This window comes from Triturus cristatus, chromosome 9 (assembly GCF_964204655.1).
Source record: "Triturus cristatus chromosome 9, aTriCri1.1, whole genome shotgun sequence".
NCBI classification, from domain to species: domain Eukaryota; kingdom Metazoa; phylum Chordata; class Amphibia; order Caudata; family Salamandridae; genus Triturus; species Triturus cristatus.
In genome coordinates, this window is record NC_140592.1 from 1,140,074,311 (window position 1) to 1,140,095,474 (window position 21,164).

The 21,164-nt window shown below is 46.5% G+C and overlaps 1 protein-coding gene across 1 annotated transcript in view; it reads right to left on the bottom strand.

The window, feature by feature from the left end:
* The window catches only part of RPAP1 (RNA polymerase II associated protein 1), a 315,008-nt gene that overhangs the window by 20,055 nt on the left and 273,789 nt on the right, over positions 1-21,164 (bottom strand). Inside the window, exons 20-21 of the mRNA XM_085627070.1 lie at positions 19,525-19,674; positions 14,011-14,153 (exon numbers count right to left, since the gene is read on the bottom strand). Of these exons, the coding sequence (XP_085483196.1) occupies positions 14,011-14,153; positions 19,525-19,674 (293 nt within the window). The remainder of the gene's footprint in view (positions 1-14,010; positions 14,154-19,524; positions 19,675-21,164) is intronic.

Here is a 21,164-nt window from a genome sequence, read left to right on the forward strand (position 1 = left end):
GTCATTCCGTATGTGGCTAACGGTCAGCCAATCAGAGCAAGGGATTAGGATCATGTGGCACTAAGCGTCACGCGTCGCACTAGAACGCTGACCTATATGGTCCCAATTGAGTTTTCTCAACAAAGTTTTATTGGCAAACGAATTGCATTTTCGAACCTCATGCATCACCCTTTAGCAATGCATTGTCGTGGGGAAATAGAGGGAGGGTAATATTTTTCGTGAATGGAAAAGGAAACTCTCAGAACAGGCGTGTGTTCTTGTATGCATGGTTAAACATATTTACTCTCGTCATTGCAATGTTAAAATTCTTAAGTCATATCGATATTTCAAAAGGTCAGAGCACGCTGGCAGTGGTACTGCGTGGCAGTGTTGCTCTGGCACAAATGCTTGTCTGAAGTCGCCCTGCGGTTGTGTGTAACTATTTAGCGTGTCCCTGATGGTGCTTGAGGGAGCTGGCCGCAGGTGTGTTAATTGGTAAAATTACCAAGGGTGAAGTTAGTCAACCTGGGTGTGCCCATGTAGGGGATCTCATGAGTCTTTTGCGAAAACATGTAGAGCGGGAATAGACTCCTACCTGGAGCATCTTGTGGTCATAGGTAGTCTGTCTGCGCACAGGTGCTAAGTTTATTTTTCAAGGGCATATCTACGAGTCAGGGGTGGGGTGTCACTATCGTCTTAATACAGTGCCCCATGGGATGGTGTCGTTGAGCCCATTTTTGTCTGTGCCCAGACGGTAGACCCACCTCTGTTCCTTCTCAAACAGGGACTGCTGGATGTTTCTGCCTGAGTTCACCTGTTCAATGACAGTCCCCTTCAAGTCATTCGTGGTGTGATTATGTTGTATGTAGTGTTCACTGAGTTTGGTTGTGATCCTCCTACATCTGATGTTACTTCAGTGTTCGCACACGCATTGCTTAATTTTCCATGTGGTTATCACTACATAACGCAAGCCACAAGGGCACGTGATCAGATATACCACGTTTGTGGAGTTACAGTTCGTGTGGGTGCGTTGTGACCATGTTTTGCCTGGTTCTAGGTCAAGGGTCTTTTTGTGAGTAGTCAAATGGCAGACGCTACAGTTTGCACAGGGATAGTGGCCCACTATTCTAGGTAGGCCCTAGGCTGCAGTAACGGAGGGGGCATCCAAGGTTTCTTGAACTCTTGGTCGTGTGTGTACCAGAGAATCCCTTACACTGCGGCCCTTTCTAAATGAAAAAAGGTTTTTTTCCCAAGCTCTGTTATTGCTTGTAAGTATCCTCCAGTGTTTATTAATCAATTAATCAGACTGAAAAGTCGAGGGTACCCCGAAAGAATCCTGAACAAAAGCTACAAGAGAGCACGGAACCAACCAAGGGAGGCACTCCTGGAGGACAATCCCAAAGAAAAGCAGGAAATCCCCCTTACCTGTGTCACTACATACTGTACTGCATCTACCACCAGTCAAGAAAGAGATTAATCAAAACACTGGAGGATACTTACAAGCAACAACATAGCTTGGGAAACCCCCTTTTTTCATTTAGAAAGGGCCGCAGTCTAAGGGATTCTCGGGTAGACACACGACCAAGAGTCCAAGAAAGAATGGGGACTGTCATTGAACAGGTGAACTCAGGCAGAAACATCCAGCAGTCCCTGTTTGAGAAGGAACAGAGGTGGGTCTACCGTCTGGGCACAGACAAAAATGAGCTCAACGACACCATCCCATGGGGCACTGTATTAAGAAGATAGTGACACGTCACCCCTGACTCGTAGATATGCCCTTGAAAAATAAACTTAGCACATGTGCGCAGACAGACTACCTATGACCACAAGATGCTCCAGGTAGGAGTCTACTCCCACTCTACATGTTTTCCAAAAAGACTCATGAGATCCCCTACATGGGCACACCCAGGTTGACTAACTTCACCCTTGGTAATTTTACCAATTAACACACCTGCGGCCAGCTCCCTCAAGCACCATCAGTGACACGCTAAATAGTTACACACAACCGCAGGGCGACTTTAGAAAAGCATTTGTGCCAGAGCAACACTGCCACGCAGTACTACTGCCAGCACGCTCTGACCTTTTGAAATATAGATATGACTTAAGAATTTTAACATTGCAATGACGAGAGTAAATATGTTTACCCATGTATACAAGAACACACGCCTGTTCTGAGAGTTTCCTTTTCCATTCAGGAAAAATATTAACCTCCCTCTATTTCCCCACAACAATGCATTGCTAAAGGGTGATGCATGATGTTCGAAAATGCAATTCGTTTGCCAATAAAACTTTGTTGAGAAAACTCAATTGGGACTATATAGGTCAGCGTTCTAGTGCGACGCGTGATGCTTAGTGCCACATGAACCGAATCCCTTGCTCTGATTGGCTGACCATTAGCCGCATACGGAATGACGTAGGCTCGATGACGCAGCCCCCCCGCCCCTCCGGGACGCCGATATGATTCCGATGAGCCGATGAGCAGCTTTTACAGCCCTTATAAAGAACCCGGGGACACAGGCTTTCCTATCGACGGGGTCCGGTTTCAGAGGGATTGCACAGGTACCGAGCGGGTGCCTGGCTTTGCTGGCGTGAGTAGAATCCTGCAACCATGCGACAATACAGATAAGTAACCTGTCTAAGAGTGGGACCATTAATGTGACTTCCCGCGTTCCTCTCCCTTTTTTCTACAGGGTGTGCCTACTAGCCATCACCCCCCTCCCGAAACCCATCGAGTGATTAATGAACACTCCCCATGTAAGAAAGTCTTCTTACCCATTCTGGTATAACACCGTGCTTTCAGCCACTCGCCACACTGCACCAGGCGAGCCCATGAAAGACACATTAGCGTGTGTGACACTGATGCACCCATACCACTTAACGCCCGAGTAGGCGTGCAGGTGAAATAGCGCTATACAAATTCGGTACCATCACATTAAGAGTGGAACCTACCACTACCACTAATCATAATGTGAAAACTATGTGCACAATCATATCTCACCATACCGCACCATAGCCCCGTGAGATATAGTTGCAGTGCACGTTGAGAAGAGCATGAGTGCATGCGCAATTTTAGAACAACATACGCCTTGTGACTACATGATTATTGATCGTTTTTATTTGTGTATGTCTTTGTGTGTCTGTTCTTCCTTTCAGATAACTGCTGGGTCCCTACAAGGATCAGGTACCCGCAGGAACAGCAGGTTTTGATCATTTTTTCCTATTTTTTTACACATACATGACCTCCTGGTTAGGGTGAGCCTTAGCACGCTCAGACCGCCGGGGTCTACACACTGGTCCTGAAGAATGCCTAGCTAGTCGCAACATACAGGCAGAAACATGTTGACCACTCACAGTGAGACATAGCGGAGACATCTATCCAGCATATATACTGCTCACTTTACTTTTAACCGTGCCAGGTTGGCTGACGAATAAAATTACTTTTGGACACAACCCAGACACTTTTTAACTCACTTCACATTCACTTGCACTTGTAAAACATACAATATGAACCAGCTCTGCAGTAATTCTGGCGTTGAAGCACACCGGGGAGGTATTCGACCTTCCTGGTGGGGCCCGATGATGAAGCATGTCACCAACTAGGTTGGTGAGTGAGCGCTTTCTAAAGAATCAAATCTGACTCTTTATGCTCGCTCTTCTCCTAAAAAGGCACACTCTTCGGGACATTAAGGTAGCCAAACTGTAAGATTTCAGGTGGCAGATCGCAAGGTTGAGTTGACTTGGATCTGGATGCCTTATCTCTCCATGGTTCTGAGTGAGAAGCTTGGGTGAGAGGCGTAGCTTTTGATGAGGAACTACTGATAGTTCCAAGAGGGTTGTGAACCATGGCTGCTGCGCCCATATTGGAGCAATCAAGATCATTGTGAGGGAATGCTGTTTGAGTTTCCAAACCACTAGCAGAATGAGCGGGAAAGGCAGAAAAGCGTAAGCAAATTTGCCTGACCAGTTCATCCATAGTACATTGCCTTTGGACAATGGGTGTGGATACCTGGATGCGAAGCTTGGGCATTTTGCGTTTTGTTCTGTGACGAACAGGCCTATTTCTGGGTGGCCCCACATTTGAAAGAATGGAAGCAGAACTTGAGGATGAAGTTCCCAGTTGTGGATTTGCTGTGTTTGGCGACTGAGTAGATCTGCAATTTGATTGTGTACTCCTGGGAGGTGTTCTGCAGGGAGATATATGTTTTGAGGAATGGCCCATCTCCATATGCTTTGAGCTAGGTGTGAAAGCTGCCGAGAGTGTCCCCCACCTGTTTTTGTATGTAATACGTTGCTGTCATGTTGTCTGTACAGACTAGGACAGCTTTGTTTACGAGGTAGAGTTGAAAAGATTTCAACGCTAGGAAGATTGACAACAATTCCAGGTAATTTATGTGATTTTTTTTTTTTTTGTTGAGGGGTCCATATGCCCTGAATGGTATGGGTTTGAAGATGAGCTCCCCAGCCGGTGAGTGTTAGATGTTGCAAGGACATTGGACGTTGTCTGAGAGGAATATTTGGGGGAGAAGAGGTGAGTTCCAGGCAGTAACCATACTGGATAATTTGTCTTACCCACTTGTCTGTTGTGATTGAATTCCAGACAGGTAGGAACTGTGAGAGACGTCCCCTGACAGGAGTGGCCTGATCGGGGGAAGTGCAGGGAAGTCACTGTTTGGTGGTAGGGGAGTTGCGGTTATTGTTCCTGCGACCTCTTCCCTTACCATTGTTGCCTCTGTAGCCTCCGCGAAAGTATCCTTTGGAGGACGTTTGAGTGGGGCTCTTATATGAAGAAGAGGGATGTTCTGAGCAAATGGTTTTGGAGCCAGCTCTGTAGAAGGAGCGGCGAAAAGAACCTCTAGGGGAAGGGAATTTTAAGGCCCCCATGGACCTAGCAGTGTCTGTATATTTTTTAATCTTTTTTAAAGATGTGTCATCTGAGGGTCCGAAAAGATGCTCTTGATCAAAGGGCTGATTTAGAATAGCAGATTGTACCTCCTGTTTGAATCCGGAGACTCGGAGCAAAGCGTGCCTGCACAAAAAAACGCTACTGTTAATGGCACGAGATGTGGTATCAGCCGCGTCAGGCGCACATTTAATTGAGGTGTTTGTGATCAATTTTCCCTCTTGTATAAGGTCGTTGTTTGTACTGGTCAGGAAGGTGTTGCATGAGCTTTTCAAGCTCGTCATAGTGAGCCCTGTCGTACCTGGCCAATAAAGCTTGGGCATTGGTGATCCGCTAACGATTTGCAGCCTGTGACGCAATACGTTTACCAGATGTGTCTATTAGTTTGGACTCCTTATCCGGAGGGGGGGTGTCTGTACTCTGTCAGTTTGCCCTCTTGCGAGCATTAGACACCACAAGAGAATCAAAAGGGACCTGGCCTTTAATGTAAATTGGGTCATTGGGAGCTGCCTTATACTTTTTATCTATCCTGGTGTTTAGAATCAAGGCTCTGACAGGGTCCTTAAAAACGTCTGGGGCATGTTTGAGCATGCCTTTTAACATTGGCAGGGTGTGCGTGGGCTTTTGCGACGGTGCAAAGGTTTCAAGTAAAAAATCTTCCTCTAAGGGATCAGAATGTAACTGAATCCCGTGGTATTGGGCAGCCCTATTGATAAGTTGCGCAAACCCAATATTGTCATGTGGTGCTGGCGGCCTAGATGGATAGAGGTCCGGGTCATTATGTGGGTCGGGATCTGTGTTGTAGTCATCCCAAGGGTCTACGTCGTGTGGGATGGTATGTGCATCATCATCCCCATGTGGATCTATATTCCCATCCCCATCGGTATGATCATCCTCAGTATCTGATGTTTGAGGTGAAAAAATATGCTGTGGGGAGTGTGGTGGGGAAATTAGAAGATTTGGTACAGCTGGAGGAGAAGGAGGTGGGGAGGTGTTAGTACGCATCTCCTTTCTTTTCAAGGGTATTTCAGATTCCCCTGAAGTGTCCAGTTTCCTCTTTTTTGGAGGCTTGGCGACGACTTTGCCAGTCTCTGGGTCAACAGAAAGATTTTTCTTTTGGATCCAAAAAATCAGGTGCAGGCTGCGTGGGTAAAATGTCTTTTTTCAGTGACGAAGATTTTGGGTCAAAATGTTCTTTGGACCGAGTCTCTTGGAGGCTTTCTGTGGGGTCTTGGACTCTTTAGGTTTTGTTTTAGGAGTTTGTGGCTCCGAGACTTTTGTCGGCTCCAACGATTTTTTGGGTTCCGAAGCCGTTTTCGTCTCCGAAGATTTTTTCGGATCCGAATGTTTGTCCTTGGTATGTTTCGACGCCGAGGGCTTGGGCGTTGAGGCTGCTTTTGGCGTCGACAAAGAAGGGCATGGCACATCTTTGGTCTGGTGCTTCTCTGCCGAAGATGACATTTTGGCACCGGAATGGGGTTGGCTCGAGCCCGAGCCAGAAGGCTTATCTTTTTTAGTTTCATAGCCAGGCCCGAGGGTGGGGCATATGTGACATGTTGCCGGTGTCGACCCGAGCCCGAGGGCAAGGGTGTTACTGGAGCCTTAGGTTTGGTTTTTGGGGGAGGGGTTTCGGTACTCATGGACCGCTGCGCCGGGGTGACTGTCTCCTCCTCGATGTCGGAGTCGTCTGCTTCTGAGACGAAGATGTCTTTTTTATCACCTGGTTGCTCCGGCTGGACATTGGGATCTGCTCCGAAGATGTCCGGAATCGAGCTGCTTCCGCAAGACATTTCGTGGCGTCGAGCCCGACGATCACAGACGGTTTCCTTTGACCTGAACGATGCACAGGCCTTGCAGTTCTTGTCTTCGTGCTCCGGGGAAAGGCAGATATTACAAACCTCGTGCAAGTCTGTGTGTGGGAACTTAGCAACACACCCAGGGCATTTTTTGAAAGGAGTCCTTTCCATTGACTGCAGGAGTGGTCGGCGCAGATAGGCCCAGCGGCCCGTGTCAAAGATCAAGGTCGAGAAGTTTGTTTTAAAGATGCGCGTCGAAAGGAAAACGCAATTGAGGCAATACCGTCGAGTGGAGAGGGATTGCGTGTCGAAGGGAGATTCGAAACCGATATCGACCCGGAGCGCAGCAAGTCACATCCAAACCCGATGGCGGAAAAAAACCAATCTGGAGATGGAGTCGATGCCCATGCGCACTATCGTCCTAAGGAAGAGTTACCTACCTCGTGACTACAAAGACTTCTTCCAAGACAGAAACAAAGTGCAAACATCCGAGTCCAACACCAGATGGCGATCTATGCACAAGTTTACGATCTACAGCTCATATGCCTCGAACACTTTGTTTCTTTATAAATTTATTTATTTTTCTGAGGTCTAAGAGAGGCCACCATCCTCCGGATTGCTTCAATAAAAAAGCCTTGAATAGAATCCTATCTTCTTCTGTGAAGCTGGAACCTGCTCTATATCCCCTTTCTTCAGTAATTTGGAAATCTCCTGAAGCAATTCTTTTAGGTGTTTGTAGAAACCCCCACATTTATTTCCAAAAAAAGGAATAACACAAACTCCAGTGTATAACTGAATTTGACTATGTCCAAAACCCATTTGTCCGAAGTGATTATCTGCCAGTTTCTTAAGTAATGAGACATTCTTCGACCAACGAGCAGCTTGACATGCGCAGATATTGACCTTATTGAGTCAGTTCTTCCGCATATGTAGTCTTACTTGATGCCTGATTTTCTTTTCTTCGCTGTAACGACTTGCCTTGCTGATTATGCTGTTTCTGTGGCCTGGTTTGGTGGCCATAGTTACATATTGCTTGTACGGGTGACAGTGTTTCCCTGTTGTAAATAGTCTTCGATTCCTGCACTTGTAGAAGTGTAAAGACTGTTTAACTTGGAGAACACTAGGAGGCTTGGCTGTCTTAACTAACTGAAGTGAACCGTCAAACTTCCTGGCAAAAACATTATTCTGGTCAACCAGCATATCCATTATCTTTGACATCAGATCTGTAAGAGGTGCTCCTCAGCCAACAATAACATCACATTGCAGTTGTGTCTGAATAAATGCACACTTACACGCGTCAATAGCCAGATCTGTCAAGACGACGACGCTTGTTCTCCATTACTAAATAATAGCATTTGTTTTCTGACTTTCATTATTTTCAGGTAAACTATCAATTAGAGGACCTCGATGATTCCATACTTGCCAATCAAATCTAGCCACCATGGCTGAAGCATTGTGATATTTACTGCGTCTGCCGGTAAAGCATTGACATGCTTTCCAAGGAGCCCCACTTTCTTTCCTTTTCGTTCATCTGAGCTGTGCACGGCATAGAAGGATTATGGGATCTCTGTTGGACCACTGCAGATACTACTGATTCAGTTTCAGCTTGATCCAGAATGCAACCAGGCACTAAAGAGGTTTTTTTCTTACTTCTTCTCTATTCAGGACAAACTGAAGGAAGTTATAGCCCGATTCATTATCGCCTGCTGGGCATCTTCCTAAATGCAGACAATATGGGTATGGACTTTGCATTCCTTTTTTACTTCTCTTTAAAATCGAATAGAAAACACATTTTTTTCAATCTCAGAAATAGGTAAATGTAAGGAATATAGCCTATGCAGTGGTATTTGCACTACTGGTAACTGTGGTGAATATAAGACTTTTTAGCCCAGGTGACTCATAAGAAGGTTTGTTCTGGGGGGGCGTGGCCTGAAGCGTCAAGATGGTGGTCGCACTCTAAGAGTGCTCCGACCCCTCCGACATCTGCTTCAATCCTAATGCCCGCGGCTGTCCTTTGTACCCTCTGCTGATAAATCGTGGGTCCCCGGAGGGGAATCGCCACACTGGTGTCCCGAGTCTATTGATTTCGAACGCATGGGACCCACTTCTGGCTCCGGACCAGGCAGTCTCCCTCGGGAGCCGTGGCTGTGTCCGGCAAACCTACCGGTAAGGCCCTCGGAGACGGGGTGGCTCCTCCCCAGCCGGGGACCCCGTGCTGCGGATTGCTGGCCCTTGGGGGTGCTGCCCAGGCCGGCCGCTCACCCGCTCTGCACCCGGACGTCCTTGGTTTCTGGCTGCTAAAATGGCGGCCGCCAGTGCCAGCGGTCCATGATCTGAGCGGACTAAACCAGACTTTGCAAGGCTTCGGGGACCTCAGCAGACAGCGGCACTAGCGCCTTGGGGCACTGTGGACTGTGGCCGGGCCCCTGGAAAGCCCATCTTTCACCTTGTGGTAACTGCCAAGGGCACAGCCTCCCTGAGCGGAATGGAGAGACTTTCACCCTGTAGACGGAGCACCGGATTGACTGCTGCGGTTGCAGCCGGCCTAACCTGCTGGAGGATGGTGACACTTGGTGAGTGGGGTCCGGGGCCGGTGCTCAGCTGTCACGCCGGGCAGTGGTGCGGGAGGTCTTAGTTCTGGCTTCCCACCCCCCTCCCCTTTCCGGAGCGGTGGGGCATGGGGCCTCTCTGACCGCAGTGGCGTCCTGCCATATCTGGGGCTTGGCTGATACGGTGGGGCGGTGAGGGCCCGATCGGCTGCTTAATTCGGGCAGCGGGCACCCCGTCTCCTGACTCCTGCCTATGCTTCCTCGGCCCCCGCGTTGGAGGTGTCCTGAGGCCGGGTGGATTGAGGGCCCTGTTGACTGGGTGATGCGGCGGGGGGCAGGCCCCCTCACGCCCCTGCGATCCTCCGGGGCGATCCGGTCCCGGATCCCGTGTGGGCTGCACCATTGGAGTTGACACCCGGGGAGGCCCGGTTCCTGAGCGCCGGTCCTGGCTTGGGGGAGGCGGAACGACCCAGTTTCCCTCTCCCGACTATAACTTCGAGCGGGGGCGTGCAGGCTGGTCCCTTTTAGCCACAGTCCTTAGATTGACTAATCCGCCCTTCTTGGACTCTCTAACAGCGGACAAGCCCTTTACCGTTCTATGTCAATCTGGCCCGGGAACTGGTAGAGGAGAGTCGCAGAGACGCCGCGAAGGGGCGGAATCGGTGGCACCGTTCGAGCAGCAGGGGTTCCCGGCCCCCCCCCCTTCTGTCATTACCTCCCTGATGCATCTCCCCCCACATGCTGCGTTATCTCCCTCACCATCCTCTCACCCTTGTTTGTAGCCAACGGCTTTGAGGGAGTCACGCAACATTGCTTGGAGGGCCTGAACACCCTGGGCTGCTGAGGCCTTGTGTCCTCCCTTCTCTCGTTGGGGTGAGTTCTGGCGTCAACCATGGGGAGAGACCGGACCTCCAAATCTGCGACCGTCCCCACACAAACAAAAATGGATCGATTCACTACCTTCGACCATGACCCATCTGGCCACGCAGATGACCCCCCCCCCCCCCTCCCAGGCAACGACTTAGCGGCCATCCTACAAGCGATCAGCGCATCACAGGCTTCGGTGGAGGGGCAAATTGGGGAAGTTAGGGTAGATGTGTCCCTTCTTCGTCAAGACCTCCGCAACGCAACCGCCCGTATTACGGAGGCTGAATCTCGCATCACTACCGCAGAAGACGATATTCACGAGTAGCCAATCTCCGCTCACACACCAAGGAGCTACACCTGCGAGCAGAGGATGTGTAAAACAGAGCACGTCGCAATAACCTCCACCTGGTGGGGTTCCCCGAAGGGGTCGAGACAAATCAGGTATCCACCTTCATCGAATCCTGGTTCACATCATGGATGGCTAAGGACACCCTCTCTGCGTGGTTTGTGGTGGAGAGAGCCCATCGGTCACTTGCACCAAAACGACCGCCCGGGACCCCGCCTCTCCCCATCATACTGAAAATCCTCAATTTCAAGGACCGGGATGCCATCTTGCACAAGGCACGCTCTCAGGGGCCTCTCAAGTTACAGAACCACACCATCATGGTATTCCCTGACTACACTAAGGAGGTGCAGGAACAACACCGCTCCTATATAGAAGTCAAGAAGAAACTGCAGAATCTGGGTTTGCAATACCAGCTCCAATTACCGGCTCGCCTCCGCATCATTTTTCAGAGAAAAACCCTTTTTTTTACTCACCCCAAGCGGCCTGGACCTTGCTGATGGAGGAGCGCCCCCTCAGACAGCGGTGCAACGTGTCTCCCGCACCACAGGGTTCTCAGTTTTTGAGACCGCGCTCGCCTCAGCGACAGCGCCGGAGGCGCACACAATCCCACAGGAGGCGCCTGTCCCACTCAGAGACACTTAGATCTTCGAGCCTGGCTGTTCGAGGACTCCACGACTACTCTAGTCACTCGGACTCTCCTCCCCGCCTCCGGCATGACTCAGCTGGCCCCATCCAATGATCCTCCGTCGCCTGCTCAGTGGGACCTACCGGCAGCAGACTCTGACCTATCCCGTAGCCCAAATCTCTGAAGCTCCTGCGGACATCGCCTTGTGTGCGGCCTCCCCAGAGATGTGCCCTCTGCCTCCGCGTAGACGGGGGCCCACGGCAGTTCTGTTGCTCTAACTTGTTGTCTTACTGCCGGGACATTACATATCCGTCTCAATGGAGGGGTCCTCCACGCAACCCAATCCGTTTTAGTTTGGTTCTTGTTGCTATTGTTGGGTCAACAGATGCTTCTGTTCCTGACGTGTAGGATGGGGGAGGGGGTTGGGGAAGGGGAAGGGGTTGGGATTGTTTTTTCCTTGGTTGTTTTTCTTTGTGGTTTTCTTATGCCAGCTTCTCTTTGTCAAAAACAATTCAATTGCTTATAAAAAAAAAGGTTTGTCCTGATGACCATATTCATTTTTCTATCCTCCTCATACTCTACATATTGAATGTTTAAATACATTGGGTTTGTAACTTCTCACTTGTCACAATGACATTCTTCTTTTACTGAAAAACACCTCGGTCTCATCTAACCCTGGTCTTTGTCTTCACACTCCTGCCCAGATGAAGCATAATTTTCTATCTTTTTGGGGTCGCAAAGAAATAGGGGATACAATTAATGACCGCAATGGTAAGACTTTAGGTAGAGGCAAGATTGCTGATGCTGAGAAAACCAAAAGATAACACTGGCATTATCACGGAAAATGATTATGTGGTAGATGTACAAGTGGATGATGTTGGGAATTTCGTAGACTGTTTTGGATTAGATGATGATCATTTTGTCGACAGTGGCTGCTTTTAGAACAACAAAAGTCTTGTCAACAATGAACATCCCGTTGACGAAGAGGGTTTTGTCGATGACGAGTGTCTCATCAATGGTGGGTGATGATATGCTCATTGACATCTCATTGAGGATGTATTTGAAGTTGTTGATGGCTATCTTGACTTTGGTTGTGGTTCTTGCTTCATTAACGGTACAGCAGCCTTTGATTAGGGTTGAATGGTACCCTCCATATGAAGGGATGGCAAAGATTTCCTTGTATTCTGCGCTGTGTGTGAGAAGGTCTTAGAAGTTTTAAAAATGTTATATTCACATTCCCAAGGTAATGTTCTTTTAGATTTTTCAGAGAGGCATTTTCCTTACCAAGAGTCTTTCTTAGGAATGTCAAATAGCAGCTGACTAGATGTCGGACCCCAAGAGGCAGGGTCAGGGGGTCTACTCGCTAGCTTGGAAGACAGTCTTTGTATTCTTTTGAGTAGATTTTGATAGCTCACCATGGGCCCCCAAGGTAAAGTCCTCAGACGTTTCATCAAAAATCACATATGCCATTCTTCTCTCTCTATCATTTAGTCTTTTGCAAAAAAAGTCTTGCAAATGTCACATTCAGAAGGAACAAGACTTGGGTGGAGACAGTAGAGGCAGCTGGTGTTCTCTTTCCACAAGTTTTTCAGACTTTTAAAAGAGAGAGTTCCTTTCATAGCTGTCTGCCAAGCATTTCTGAAGCGTTTAAATAGCTTTGTATAATTCAGATCTTTGATTTCCTTCCTGAAATACAGACATCCATTGAGCATTCCTCAAATGAACATGAGTGGGAAAATCTGGCAGTCGAAAGACTCTAGCAGGGAGGCATCGAGGGCCTGTGTCTGTGATTGACTGGAGTTAGGGTCATTTATAACAAGGTAGATGGGATGCAAAAGTGTTTGTATTTTTCAGCGTTAACTATAAAGGTACATTGCTATGCTAATATTGTTTAATGAGGTTTCCAGCCTGACGATAGGGAATAATCCAAGCATGTGAATCTATGAAAGATCAAATGTTGGAGAAGTCAGTTTTTCTTATTATGAGAGGCATGGTAAATGGCTCTAACTTTCCCCACCCCAGCATTACAGATACTGGGTGTAGTGGTAACCCTGGAGGTAGATAGAATACAATTCATTACAAGTTGAATGACAAGAGTCCACTAAAGAATTACTGGGGGGAAATTGGAATTCAGGATAAGAATCCCCCAGTAATTGCAAATTTTTCCCTAAGCCTTTCAACATTCAAATTTCGACTGTTTTCAAAAGTCAAAATATCTGAGTCAAAGTAAACTGATTCACGTGTTGCTGGAGGATCTCATAATTATGATTATAGTCCCGGGCCATTGATATACCTCTGTTACCAAAAAAATTGCTGACCGGAGATTTTCATTTTTGATTTGTATATTTGTATCATCAGAGAATGAATTTAACTTGGGTAGACATTGCTAATCCGGGCCGAATTTTTCTGGACGACATTTAAAAAAATGGCAGATGTATTGCAGTGATGAACCATGAGACTTATATACTTCATTTCGGTGTCAAAACATAGGTTTTGAGGATCAAGTAGTCTTATAGAGAGAGAAAATAACCCCTCAGAGCAACCCTTCCACCACGTTCCAAAATGGCAGCTCTATAATGATGTTTGGTAATTTTTTTTTATTTTTTATTTCAGGTGCTCCGCTGATTCAAATTTGTAAAATGAGCGAAGCAGGTGGAATCAGAGGATCTTTACCTCCCGACAGAGTGATGCTAATTACAAAATTTGAGAACTCGTTCATCATATGCCAAACTAATCTGAAAGTAAAGCTAACATCAACTGCTGGTAACTACTGTTACCGAATCTAACATCTAGCCATCGAGATCAGTAAATTGAGAATCATTTACTTGAGTTTTAGTAAAATCTATCATTTAGAGTGCTTACAAGTGGTATAAAAGCGGTATGAAGAGCAAAATAAACACAGGTCATTATTATTATAATAAAAAGAACAGGAGTAGCAACAGTCTTACGGGAAGAACTCAGGATTAAAGATGAAGCTCAACAGGAGCTCGTGAGCAAGGTGCTCACTACCCGGCAGCAGGCGGCCTAGCAACATCATGGCAGCACTGTGATACAGAGAGGCATGCTGGAAGTGCTCCGGGCACGCGACTGCCTAGGGGTGAAAAGAATGAAAATAAAATAAAATATGTAATTTAGTAAAGCAAATTTTTTTGCAAACTACAACACAGAACTAGCAAAATCATTGTTAAAATCAAAAACTGGGATCAGCAAAGCCATATTACCAGGTCTGTTGAGTATAATCATTTACAGGAACTCACTGGCTTGTTTTAATAAAAAACTGAAAATAACATTGACAATGTATTTATCACATACCGCAACTTGTCAAAATGATAGTTGGTAGTAATAGTGGAATAAACTGCACTCATTTTATGAACCATCAAAAGATGAAATTCTACTTTGGTTTGCTAACATGCACTTCTGCAGGCTGCACATATCTCTAAAACAGGCCCTAAAACCACCCCAGTGCCTTACCAATTTATGTCAATCTGTGGCACAAATGTACCCCAAAAACCTGAGAAAATTAATACATAATTCAGCCCTTGTCAAACATGCCCTCTAGTTTAAAGAACTAAAAACAGCATCCTCTCCAGCATTTGCAGAATCTCGAACCACTATTTGCATGCTACCTTGTATATTCTATCAGGATGCTACGATCACAAGTTTGCTGCTTCTTTTAAGTGCAGCCTAATACGCTTGCTATTTTTAGGTCGAGCCTGACCCAGCGCTTGCGCTGGTCTGGCGGAGACCTTAAGTAAGGAGGGCTTCAAAAAATTCTACCGCCGGCTACAGCATGCAGTGCATGTGCACGGGCGCGCGCTTGCACTGCAGGCTGTGGCCGGCGGTAGCATTTTTCCCCCCAGCTTTTTTCTTTGTAAAGAAATAGATGCTTGTTTCTATTTCTTTACTTTTGCTATAAACGCACAGGGCCTTCAGTCTCAACTCCAGAGTTCTCAACCGTGGCCCGTTATAAACACTGTTTAAAACGGACCACTATAGAGCGCTTTGGCTTAGAGTTTAAAGGCACTGCTGGTTTTTATTAGTGCCCATCAGTGGGTTAATATCCGCCAGTTGCTTCACCTGTTTTGATTGCCGCTGGCCGTCACTGCTCCCGTCTATCATATTTTCAGTGTCTACATAAGGGTTTACTCATATATCTATCAATGGATTTACAGTACTGGTTTGGGTGTGAGCTCCTTCTGAAAAAAGTCAAACCTGTGTCCTTATTACATAAGTGCCCTAGGGCGCAAGGGTGATTGCGTCTATTTTTTGCATCCACAGGGCAGTTTGGTATTACAGATACACAGGACTTTTGTAATACTGATCATGTAGGCAGACGGTCTGCATCCGTGGGATCTCAAAGTGGTCCCCCCTCATTTGCAAAGGGTCATAAAAGGGAACATCTTTGGCCTGCACCTACACCACACAACCAATGAGGCACTGGGGCAAATAGGCTATTGGTTTGCACACTCAGTGTGAGCTACATAGTGTAGACAGTGTTGCAACTAAGGTAAAGATTCCTCTGGCAGGCAGTGGTTATCTAACTTACAATACAGGTGGAGTCCCTGAAGTTGGAAATGTGCCGCTACTACAACTGTGAGAACCTTGGAAGTGGAGCTTACGATGAAGGATAGACATCTGTAATGATAGTGATGTTCCATGATCATTCACCTTAAAAACAGACAATTCTTGATTGGTACAAGTAAATACCCATCCCGGAGGTCGGAAGATGTTATCCAGTGCCTTTGTAAAATAACACCAACAAGACAAACCTATTCAGGTTGTAAAGATTAAAAAATCCCCCTGAAAACCTCAGTTCTTTTGCCACAATAAAGTACCTAGGGCCGTATTACAAACCGTGCTCTGTGGGGGCGTAGTGGGCTTGTACACCCACTACTTATGTCCCCAAGGGGGCACAGAGGCTTGTGCAGTCCCTTTTTAGGTCTCGCCTGACCCAGCGCATGCGCTGGTCTGGCGAGACTTTTTGAGAGGGCTCCAAAAAGTGCTACCAGGCCAGCCTAGAGCTACAGTGCATGTGCGCGGGCGCGCGCACCCCGCTTCACCGCAATTACTTTCACTTTCGCGGCGCTTTGATGTTTGATCGCGATCATTTTTGCGGCCGCTTGTTTAAGAAATGCTAACAGCTCAGCAGCACACGTGCGTTGCTTTGAAATTGTCGTGCAATTTGCTGCTAGTCCAACAGAATCACGAGATTCGTTTGCCTTTTCTCTTCGTACAGTAACTAATCTGCCCTAGTTTTCCAAAAATACATTCGCTGATACAGCCCAGCACCCGAGCTTGAATAAAAAAAATGGGTGCTCATACCGACAGTCATTCCCTCTCCTCCACCCACCTGCGTTTCAGTATGGAGTGAAAATAAAATTGAAAATGAAAATAGCTCAGTGCATTGGGCCTTCCAGGAATATTTGTCTTCGGCTGATTAAAAATAAAAATTCGTAAAGCAAGTGAGGCTGGTTAGACTGTTGCTGTACATTAAAAATGATTTAGCTTTTGACATTGTTGACTTTCTGCATTTCAGACTGGTCTGGCATGGTTTCATTGAGCGCTGCGTGTACCCTTGCAGGTAATAATAGTGATACATCCGAATCTGTGGTGACCCTCAGCCTTTTAAACACAGAGGGTGGGATTGTAAAGCGCCTCGTGCGCATGCATTCAAAACCTTGTTAAAGTGGTTGGCAACTCTGTGCCTGTCTAGACCGTAGTTATTCGGAGCTGCCTACCTACAGCCTGAGTAACTGTGACCTGCTAAGTAAAGGCTTCTTCACAGTATGGAAAACAAGGAATCGACTAAAGAGCAGGTCTGAGTGACAGCAGCAGCCTCTTCACCATACTGATGTGTAATATCACTTAAATGGCAGTGGTGTCAAAGCTCGTATATTCATTCGCTGCATATTCTTAACGAGTCAAGCACCCACTCCAGAGATCTGCCTGTAGCCTAGATGTCACTCATGCCTTCACTGTTCATGTGCTTTTAGTGACAAAACCTTGTTCAGATCTCCCTATTCGATCTATTCTGCGACGACCTGGGGATTGCACTTTGCTACCTTACTTGAGAGGAAAGCTTACTTTGCTACTGCTATGTTATGCATCTTTGTACCAAAGCAAGGCTTGCATTGCTGCTGCCCAATGTTTGTGTCCTGGGATCTGGAAAGCTTGTAATGCTGCCGCACCTGTACTGGTCTACTACAGGAGGGAAGGTTACATTTTTTCTACCCACGGCGAATCTGTTGTATGAGGAAATGGTGTGTCAACTGCTGTTGCCCCATCATATGAAAAAGCGAAGGATATACGGGATTTACTGGCATAATCTATCCTGTGGGCCAGGGGCTGCCATAATATTTGATGTGAGATACTTAGCTTTCCAGAAATGTGAGCTGCAGCACCCGAAAGGGTTAATTTTTTTTCCTTTGTCGGTGTCTCTTCAATGTGTTGGCACCGTTGTGCCAAGCCCATCCTATGAAATTGGTGTGATTTAGGTGGTGGTGCAGCACCACTGTGATGTGCGCTTCCTTGAGTTACAGCACGGGATGCTGCCCTGCAAACTCCACTAGTGAGCAAATGTACCATTAGTGTGTACCAACACAAATGCTCTGGGTCTCCTGTCCTCTCCATATCCAAGCGTCTCATACTTGCTGTATCCCCAGTTCACTTACACACTCTATTCCGCTTTCATCCTTCTTCCTCGCCCCACCTGAGTGTCTCTCTGCCTCTTTATAGTGACTTTTGACTCCCTGCCTCCCTCTTACTACAAAGCTGAACATGCATGTGGCCCAGACGTATGTCTTGCCGGCTGTTAAGAACAAACCGCTTTTGAGAGAGTAGTGGTAGGGTGAGTGAGTAGGAATGTAGAGGGCACAGTGACCACTGGAAGCAAGCAGCTGCACCGGTCGTACATAACCAGTCAGAAGTAATGTTGTTTAAAACAACTCTGAGGTTGATTTTAATTCTCCAAAGGCAGTATAAATGAGCCGTTTTGGATCTTTGGGTTTTTAACTGTTGTGCTTCAGTGGTCCTCTGAAAACAGTGTAGATGCATGTGGATTAGGGGTTGGTTTTGGAGGAGGCCACCAAAATGTATTAAGCATCCACACACTATATTTACAAACCTTCTAAATGTTCCCCATCCTGGGCCACAATTGCATAATAAGCTCACTGTCCCTGTCTGCGCCACACACACCTATCATGAATACACTTCCCCAGAGCAACTCTGAACTCTCAACTGCCCCGAGGGCAGCGCATTTAGTAAAAGATAATAGGCTGCTTACAAGACTCTCCGTCTTCCACAGTGCAGGCAGCAGTGGCCTGCACTTTTGTCAGGAAATGTAGATTCCCCTGCAGGCGAGTCCAGGGAGTGGCTGCACCCACCTGCAAGGGGTTTTCTGAGGGATCTCTAGCCACCCCTCTCCAGAGGACTGACCTCAGGCAGAGCAGTAACAATTCACCAACGTTTTATGACCAGTGGGCCTCATAAGGGCCTGTTTGCCTCTGCTCTCTTGTCTGTAACAGGATGCAAAGGCAAAGTGATTCCCTCATTTGCATGCTCCAGTGCAATTGACGGAACTCTCTCGCAAAATAGCTCTGGCACACATGTAGTGCCAGTATCATCAGCATTACAGAACAAGAATTAGCATAGCCAATAGGTCTCGCCTTTGGGACCTTATAAGTATTTAGTTATGCAGCACATATCCTTACACACAACAACATTAACTGTTGCATAGCTAAACACTTATAAGGTCCCAAAGGCGAGACCTATTGGCTATGCCAATGCTTGTTTAATATGGATGAAGCTGTGCCCATTTTGCATCACAAGGGTGTTTGTGGAACTGCACCTTGCAAAGGAGGGACCACTGTGCCTCAGCACCTAAGACATACTACAGACGTGGGCGCTGAGGATAAGAGAATGTCAGGAGGAACACTGCCTGTGAATCATACAGACGCGGTACTTAGTCAGTGTGCCCGAGGGAGAACTTTCAAAAGGAGGAGATGGAGGTCACAGGGACTCCATCCCCCCAAGGAATCCCACATGATCTTAGTTTGCTTCAAACAACTCTTTTGAGGGGGAGGGGTCCTGAGTTGCCAATATAATAAGTTCTATTTTCATTTGAAAAAACACTTCAAACCACAGTTCCCACTCACTTCAGAAGTCCCTGTTCCATTTCCACTTCCAAGCTCTTGCAATGGATGAATATTAATACCACTTTTATTTCATTGCCCACTACCTATTTCCAGCTTTCCCTTGCTTGTTCTTACCATGCAGCATGAACTCAGATTTTCTGCATCACCTTGTGTACTCCTGTGATTTCGATTTTCAGAGGATCCAGTGTCGTAGTTTGTTAAATGTAAAGCGCCATTGACATCTCTAAGTAAGAGTTAAGCCTTTATAAAAGTCATACATAAATGAAATAGCCATTTGAGTGGCAAAAAAATATTAAAGTGAATGCTTACCGCTTTCTGTGCTAGCGAGAGAACAAAGTACTGTAGATGGTACTCGTGACGAAGGATCCAGGCAGAGCAGTGGGTTACACTGGGTGATGGAGATGTCCAGCTTAGTCTCAGGTAATTAATAAGCTCCTTATACTCTAGTACAAAGGAGAACTACAAGATAATGAGAAAAACATTTGTATTTCGAAATACTTATCTGAAGAGAGTAAATAATCAGAATCGCCTAATATTTTTTCAATTCGTAGCAAAGCGATCTGCTATATTGTAGTATTGTACTGCACTTAAATCAAAAAAGCTTATGACAAATTTAGAAATGCAAATTGTAAGCAAAAGCAGAGATTGCCAAGGTCAAAAACATTATGAAATTATAAATCATTTTGATCGATACTATACAATTTATATTAAGAATAGCATCTGCTTTGACTTTCCATATGCAACAGTGCAAGTGATTGGAGGAAGCATTGTCCAAATTTCAAGCCTTGAGCATGCCAAAGAGGTATAAGACAGGTCACAGTTCAATAAAGGGTAGACTACTGGCAAAACATGCCCCGTGTACTTAAAATAGGTATCCCACAGGTGATTTTGTGTGCATAACACATTAAACCCTTCTGGAAAGCCTACTAAATTTTCATGGATGGCAGCCTTTCCATCATTTGATGCCCCTTCTTGGCTTGGTAAATTTTTTTTTTCATCCAGCCATTAATGAGCCATAAGCCAAAGTGAGAATTTACTGCACATTTGCCAATGTGGTAATTAATAATGACCACAAAGCGAATGCTTCATGAACAATGAAATAATTGAAAACAATATGTAATCACCATTTAGGCAAACATGCTTGTTATCCCAGTTCTCTAAACGTTCAAAAACAGTGGGAGAAAACAAAAAAAAAGCACTATGCATAAGTGGGTGGGCCTCGGACCTGCCCGCTTACACCTTTCTTTTCCTGGCCCGTCATGCAGACACCGGTCTTAAAGGCCATCACCAAGGCCTAGCTAAAATCAAGTGTGCGCTGTCCTGGGGCAGGGGGGAGAGTTAGAAGATGGGCATCGAATACTACAGTCATCATAGATCTTGGCGTGAGGTGCAGGAGCTAACTTGCTAGGTCACCTTCCAAAATATATTCCCCACACCTTACCTATGGGTGGATATTTCTAGCCCTCCACCTTGTTTAAGGCCCAAGGAGGACATACCCATACCCCCATCTTTCCAAAGATCTAGGAGGGATTAAGAAGGCGCAGGGGAGCCCAGCTGTCCTGGTGTCATATGCACCATCCCACTGGTCCCAAATGAATGGGAAATATTCAAATTGGTTGGATGGGTGTTCCCCACCTGTGCTTCTAAAGGTGAAATGGGGTACACTTAGCAGCTCACAGATGCCCCAGGGTCATATGTGCCCCTGCAACTGCTGCCATCTCAAAGTTTGGATGGAGTATTACACAAGCAAACCCCACCTAGGAAAATGGCAAGGGTATTTGCTTCATTTCTACATTTTACTTATATGTACTTTCACTGCACTGACCAAGGATTCATCCGTGCCTTGCAAAAGAGCATAAGTGAATGTTTCCACCCTTACCTGCTCCACGTTTGTCAAGTTAGAGGGCATAATAAGCAGGCCCCTGAAGCAGCTGAAAGCTGCCCCACTG